The 7,612-nt window shown below is 46.4% G+C and overlaps 1 protein-coding gene across 2 annotated transcripts in view; it reads left to right on the top strand.

The window, feature by feature from the left end:
• Window positions 1–464: 464 nt before the first annotated feature.
• ETV6 (ETS variant 6) overlaps window positions 465–7,612 on the top strand; it is a 129,066-nt gene continuing 121,918 nt past the window's right edge. Inside the window, exon 1 of one of the 2 annotated variants that reach the window (XM_027666280.1) lies at window positions 465–689. In XM_027666280.1, coding sequence (XP_027522081.1) covers window positions 657–689 — 33 coding nt within the window. In that variant the 5' untranslated portion in view covers window positions 465–656. The remainder of the gene's footprint in view (window positions 690–7,612) is intronic. The other variant, XM_027666279.1, reaches the window with a different exon arrangement.

Raw genomic sequence — 7,612 nt, 5'->3', positions numbered from 1 at the left:
CCGGCCACAGAGAGCCGCGCTCCCGCTCCGCCCGCGCGGCACCGGTACCGCTGCCTGCGCGCCCTGGCCCTGGCCCGTCCCCGCCGGCCGCGGCCCCTTTAAGGGGCGGCGCGGGTGCCGGGAACCCACGTCAGTTTCGGCCCTGAAACTCCGGATCAATGAGCGGTGGCGCGGGGCGGGGCGTAATGCTCCGCCCGGCCCGGCCCCCGCTGCCGTCTTTCGGTTTCTCTCTTTTCCAGGAAGGAAAACACCGGCGGGGATCGGGGCCGCGCCCTCCCCCACCTTCCGCGCCCCCTCCCTCTTCCCCCCCGCCCGCGCGTGCACATCGCCTCTCACGCGGAGCCGCGCGGGCAGAGAGCGCGCAGGGCAGGCGCGCGCGGAGCCGTCGGCGTGCGGGGAGGGGGGGGGGGGGGGCGGCGGCGGCGGATCGAGGAGCGGACCCGGCACCGGGAACCGGCGGGGTGACCCCCCCAGCCCCGGCAGCGCCGCGCCCGCCCCCGGCCGCGCTGCCGGCGGTAACTTCCCCTTGAGGGGCCGGGCCGGGTGGGGCCGCGCCGCCGGGCCGGGAGAGGAGCGTAAAGTGGGGAAAGCCCGAGAACTTCCCGTCTGCCCGTCTGCGCCTGCCCCGCCAGGCTCCGCAGAGTCCCTCCTGAGAGATGTCCGACGCTTCTGCTCAGTGTTGCATCAAGGTAAAGCCCCGTCCCTCTGTCCGGCCCCTGTCAGCGCGGGTTGCGCCCGCGGGCGCCTCAGGGCGGTGGATTTCGCTGTATTTTGCCCAGGGTTATTTTGATGAAAATAACTGTTTTCCTCTCTCTCCCGTTTTACGCCGCGCGAAGTGCGGTCCCGGGAGGTCGTGCCCCCCAGCGCGTTCGCGGGGTGCGGCAGCGCGGAGCGGGGCGCTCCCCGCGCTGGCTCCCGCCGCGGGCGGGGGAACGGGGCTCCCGGCGGCTGTCAGCGCCCTGCGCAGCCCTAGGGGACACGGCAGCCGCGACCCGGGTTTGGTGGTGGCGTGGTTCTTCACGGCAGGGAGCTTTAAAGGGAGCCCCAGAGCCCGGCCCGGCCTCCCCCGGGGCCAGTACCCCACCGTTCCCGCCAGCAACTTCGTAGAAAGTTTTCTGCCGTCCGGGAGATGCAGCCGCTGCTGCTTCCACCAGCAGTGGGTTGTAGGGCTCTTTTTTTTTTTTTTTTTTTTAATATCCGCATTAGTATGTTTTATTTTTAGGCGCTGCAATTACTGGCATCGCTTGCCGGCCGGCAGGTAGGGGAGCTAGGACTGCGCAGCCCGACCCTCTCTACCAGGGACTGAGGAATGTGTTTCTCCATACCTTGGCCAGTTGAAAAGGAAAACCCGTGAAGTTTCTTGTTTAAAGTGGAGGTAGCATGAAGCTGAGACAATGGAAGCAAAATTGAGTTTCCATTTTTGTCCAGACCCTTCCTATCTAGCAGCCCATTAGAAACAGTGCTTTCCTCTCTCCCTTGCCCCTCATTTCTGTGTTTTGTTTAGGAGACACTTTGCCTTATTGCAAGCCAGGAGTCTACCTTCTGCTCCTGACTAATTCTGCCCGAGTAAGAGATCTTTCGTGGTTGTCTCCCCCACTCTGGAAGGAAGAGGTGATTTCCAGACTCTCTCTTAAGGGGAAGAGCCTAGAATAAACACTTATTCAGCATGATGTTCTTTTGTTTGCTTGTCCCGTGTGTGTTTGGGGGAGTCTTGCGTTCTATACAGTATGAACACAATTTGAAAGCTTCTGGGTGTATTTTCTCTTGCTGAGTTAAATGCAGTCAGGCCTGTATCCCGTGAAGTCTCGTGGCTTAGAGTCTAGTTTGACTTTTCATAGCACAGACAGACAAATTGGATAATGGGGTATTGTATGCGCGTTACAGTATTGGTGAAATGCTAATGCAGGCAAAACGTGTGCAACTGACTCATTGAATTCCTATATATATAAAATGAAATATAACTACTGCTTGTCTTTTTTTCTTTTTAATAAACCCTATGGGAAGGTAGGATGTGTTCTCTGGACAGAAGAACGTAAATGAATGTCATGAAAAAGTAGTGTCGTATTAGTTGTATTTCCTTGTTTTTTCACTGTGTCATTTTGAAAATGCAAGGCTTACTTCTGCTCTTACTGAAGTCAGGAGAAATTCTACTGTTGATTTCAGGAACTGTAAAGCTGGTTCTTCCCTAGCAGCAGTAAGGTGCATTATAGAATCATACTGTAAGGAATCAGCTACCTAGCAGGAGCAAGGTAGATACAAGCAGACTTCTACTTCAGTCTTGTAATGAATAAATGCCAAATTTTCATTACATTTAGGCAGACATTGGAAAACTGATTTTTTTTTTAATTGACTAATTCTAAATGTTATGATCTGAACTTACTTTAATTTTTTAATGTATAGTTTGTTTATGTGCAGTTTCCATGCAGACCCTTCCAATTATCTTGTCAGAGGACAGAAACTGCTGTTACTGGCTTCTCTGGTGGTTATTTTGATGATTTCAAATACAGAAAGTACAACTTTTCAGACAGAAATGTGAACTTTAAATGAAAGCTTTTCTTCACGAGTCAAACCATTCCGGGTAACTTTCACTTCAGCTTTTCAAACTACCATTGTTTTTTTGACTCTTCTTTCAACCAAGCAGTGTTCGAGGTGATTGTACTCAGCAGCTGGATTTAAGAGGAGCTGTTTAACTGGTAGTGTGATTATATGAGTACAACTGATAGTTTTTTCAGTGTTCCAGTCTGGGTGGTGGCATGGAGCTTGATGTTGAGGCAGAGGAGCAAGGTCCCCACTGTACCCCAACTTTGCTGCTAAGCTGCTGTGTTGTTCTGAAAAGTAGGCAAGTATTGTGCTACAAGGGTGTCAGGAAGTTTCATTAGGAGCCTGTGAACTGGAAGCAGTAATGCTGGTGAATGTGTTGTTTTGTTGTTCTTCTGCTTGGTTTTTTTCTCCTCTTCCTCCTTGGGTGTGGGACAAGGGTGCACACAGTAGATGCCATAATACCCGTGGTGATGAACCATGGAAAGCTTCAGCAAAGAGTTAAGGCTAGTGCTTTGCTTATACCCCAGCTGCTTACTGACTCCTCCTCTGAGAAATGAAAAATACAATGCTAATATCCAGACCTTGCCAACACTTGGATGTGTGCTTGCCTGGTGGATGGCAAGCAGTCCCACTGTGCTGTTGTAGCACCAAAGTTAAGTGTGTGTGTAGAGTCTAAAGCTGCAGAGAGAAGTTATCACTGGGGTTTAAAAAATAAAACCTTGGGGGTCAGAGATGAGAATGAAGTGTTTGCTATAGCTTAGGGCATCAGTATACTCTCTGCATGAATTGGTAGGCTTTGGGGTTGTGTTGGTCTCCAGTCTGAGAGGGTCTGAAGCTTTGACTCTGCGGTGGGTTGGGAAGGGGTGTTTGGTATGGTTGTCATATTCAGACACCTTTTTTTCCTCAGTTGTTAGAATATCTGTGTTGGTAGCAAACCTGTTCCTCTGATCCTGAGCCATAGTAGTTAACTGATTATATTATTGTAAACACTACCACAATGTTGACACTCATTACAGTACTGGCAAGTGATCCTTTTGGCCTCACCTCTCCTCCCACAGATGGGAGAACTGAGGCACTAGGAGAGTGTAAACATTTTGCAAAGGCTTACATGAGAGCGAATGCTCAACAGGAGACAGGATTAGGAGTTTAGACACAGTTGATGATTTTTGTGGTTAAGGTCCAGTTGATGGTAAATTCTGTTTAAAACCTCACCTGGAGCTTTGTAATTATCAAGATCTCCTTATTTTTTGCCTGAAATTATTATACCTTGAGAATATAGACGTGGTGTTATGCAGAGACTCAAAATTCAGTAGGTAAATGGAAGGGTCCCAAAGAGCACAGTTTATTTTCCTTTTTATAGATATGAGTTGTTTTGTTTGATTTACCATGTGACTATACAAACAGTTGTGCTGGCACAAGTGTGGAGTCGAAGGGAACCTGAAACTGGGGATATGGGGGGAGATCAGCTGCTTCAGGTCTCCCAGACCAGGGCTTCTCTGAGCCCAGGCTCCCTTGTGTGCCACCTGGCTGATGTTTGAGCTGAGAGTGCTTTCTGTGGGCAGCAGTGAAGGCACAGAGCCTTACTGCGATTCAGATTTCACAACTGGTTTCAGTGGAGATTTTTTTCTAGATGCACGCTGGGGGATATAGGCACTTTCTCTTGTGTTGACCTGTATGTGGTGGCTGCAGAAGTCAGTACAGTAAACCTGTAGCTCCAGGACTTGTCTCATGGGTGCTCATTTTGGATTGGAGGATGTACTTTGTAATCGTTTAAAATAAGAGAGAGGAAAAACAGAAAAGCCAAAGGGCAAACAATCAGCAGTGTCTGAGCTTTCAATCTTAGCTGGCTTCTCCAGATTTACTTAATTTTTAGCTGATGGGTTATGTCTCCTAGTACTTCATTGATGCTGTTTTTGCAAGGAGCCCTCTCCCACTGAAGACTTCCCATGATGAAGGACTGTTCAGCATCACACAGCCAGAATCCTGTTACCCTTAGCCAAGGCTGTTAGTGCAGAGTATATGCCTTAATGTTTACTAGTTAACTTGTTTACTAGGAGGAGGATCCTTCTGGTACTGTCAATGGCAAAACTCATTAAGTTCAGTGGGTGTAGGATTGCATGGTAGAAGACCAGAGTTTAGAAGTACATACTATTTAACACCTGATAAATCACTTAATTTCTTGGGACCACCTAAATTGAATCCCTCTGAAGCAAAATTTTACTAGCACTGCGCCAATTAAACGCCAGTCTTTAGTATTCAATGTGTCACTGCAGGTGAGGGCGGTTTCCTGAGAGACAACCCATTAAAACAGCATCTTGAATCTGAAATGCCCCAATGAAACAGAGTATACTTTAATGATAATTTATACGCTTATTGCACCATGCATCCCAAAGTGTCTTTTGGAGGGAGGTGGCTAAGTGGTGCTCTGCTGACAGAAATGATGATAAGCAGGAGATGAAATCTTGTATAGCTACACATAAGTGACGCTTCTGCCTTTTAGAAAAGTTATCTGGGTTCTTGAATATGTGTCTTCTGAAGTCTTCTGACTAAAGCTTTCCTAATAAAGTGCTTACTGTGGCAAAGGGCTCTCCCTAAGGCAGCCTGTGTTTTTAGCCAGTCATGTAGTTCTGACCTACAGTCCAAAAATTGGATAATTTGTGATTGGGTTTTTTTGCATGTGCTTGTTGTGGAATATTTGTAGTTCACTACCTTGAACAGGGCATCCCCGAAGAACCAGCAACTCAAAATCCAGGGCTTCTGAAAATGATCGCTTTTGCTGTATCTGTGAAACAAGCACAAAATAATAATGAACTTACCTATGCAGGGCAGTGGCAAGACTTAGCACTTGTAATGCAGCATGGAAACATATTGTCTTTATTAGAGAAATCAATGATAGAGTGATCCATTTGTTCCCGGCTTTTTAGTTCACACAGCATTTGGGAGCAGGGGAGTGGTGGTGGCTGGTTGTCTGTTGGCTTTTTTGGTGTGGACCACCTACCTCCACTGAGCAGTCAGAGAGAGCAAGATCTTATGGCTTCACTGTGTCCTCATGTTTGGATCAGCCATACGTGGGTAAGCTGGCATTTCTGTGCCTGCAGCCTGCATTGAAGGTGGCTTTCAGAGAGGCTGGCATATGTTGCAGGCATAGCTGTTCTGCCACAATCCTGTTCCTGGTCCAGGACAGGAACACCTGGAAGGGATGGTAGCCAGATGTGGCTGCTAGAGCTATCCCCACCACCTTGCCCTGACCACAGCCCTTCCCAGGGCTCCCTGAAGCTGAATGCAGAGGAGGTTGCATACTCAGTTGTCCCAGGTGTTATTCTTTCCTGGTGGTAGGAGGGCATCACTTCCTATTAGATCAAATACAGCTTCAGCATCTGACAAGGGAGGACCCCCTGGTAAAGACAGTGGATGATGGTCAACTGCTAGCATTGTCACAAGAACACTATTTTTAGGATGCAAAGTGTCCCCGTGCCTCCTGAAGGAAGCAGACCACCTAGAACAGCCCATGGGTAGGATGTTCCTCTAGGCATTCATGAAAAAGCCAAACCAAGTTCCAGGTATATGCTCAGGTTCAACCTGAGCAAAGAGACCAGATAGGCCACCAGAACTTCTGTGCCTTTAACAGTGGAGTTGTGGCAATTGATTTCTGCAAGTGTGGGTTATTTTTCAGGTCTACAACCCAAGCCAAATTTAGACCATATTGGTTCTAATGTTGTGGAGTTGTCTTCAGGCAGTGTTTTGTTAAAGCACAGAAGAGAGCTACTCTCTTTATCTGCTTCTTTAGTAGCATATAGGTCTCAAGATTAGAGACCTTTTTTTTTACAAAAATGGCACTACTGGAAGGAAAATAAATGCAGAAAACTCCAGCCAAAATAAAGGAGTTTGAAAAGAGTTAAGCTTTTTACTGATAATGGTATTGCTCATCTTCCGTAATGCTACTGAGCTCCAAAGTGAACTGGGTATAGCAGTTAAGGAAAGCTATAAATGATTCTTCATCTGAATGATTTTCCAAAGGTTATTCCTTGTTAAACCACATGCAATGTCTTTGCTTCTGTGTTGTTCTTCTATAGTTTGCAAATAATTTCCTAGTTAAGACTGGAGAGAAAATTGGTATGAAAGAGATTCTCACTGCAGTGTGTGTGTCGGTGTTCTATGGAATGTTTGCACATGGGTGTAACTGCAAGAGCCAAATGTTAGTACAACTCCACAAAAAAAAATTTGAATATGACAACTGGACCTCACATGTTAAACTATTAACAATTGGCTAATATGAAATCCCGAGTTTGGATGTTTAATTTTAAAATAACATTAAATGTGATTGTGAGTAGAAACGAGTGATTTCTTGGGCGTTTTTGCTTGGGTTTTTTTGTAGGTTTTGATTTGGGCTTTTTCTAACTACCTCAAGTAGAGTCTGATCAAGAAATTTTAAATTATTTATTTTGAGAGTTTAATCTGGAGAAAACCAACTGGCATCCAGTCAGGATTATCCTTAAAACTGATGAAATGCAGGAGAAGTTGCAATTCTTTGTATGGTTTGAATTTCAGCTGAATAGGGGTGAAGTGATTTTTTCATTATGTCTTCAGTGGGAACCTCCAAAACATCTATTAACAGAAATTAGGAATGTTTTTTTACATTGGTATAAGATTCTATGAAAATTTAGGAGCTTGTAGTTCTACCAGGTAAATGAAATGTCTAATAAAACTGCCAGAGATAGTAGTACTATAGATAGAATTCAGAGACAGATTTATCCAATTAGTAGGGCTACAGCAAGGCATTCTGTATCTGTGAACTGCATTTTCCTTTCATCTTTCTCCTTTTCTTCTTATAAAGGATTTCACATAAAAGTACTTTCCATCATTGATGGAGCACTGTAAAGCTCTGCTGATGTTCTTGGGAGGTGAAATGAAGCGAACCCAGCATTACAGCGATGCTGGGGAGCTCCTTCCCACTTTCTGGGAGCTCCTTTAAGGTCTCTACTGTGATTCCCACCATGACAACCAATCCTTTTTAGTTCTGGTGGGTTAAGACTGGAGGTTGTTGTTTCACCATATTCCCACTTAAATGAGT

The sequence above is a fragment of the Corapipo altera genome, unplaced genomic scaffold (genome assembly GCF_003945725.1).
Source record: "Corapipo altera isolate COAL_440 unplaced genomic scaffold, ASM394572v1 317, whole genome shotgun sequence".
NCBI lineage: Eukaryota > Metazoa > Chordata > Aves > Passeriformes > Pipridae > Corapipo > Corapipo altera.
Note: the sequence above shows the minus strand (reverse complement) of the source record. Positions and strands in the feature narration are given on the sequence as shown.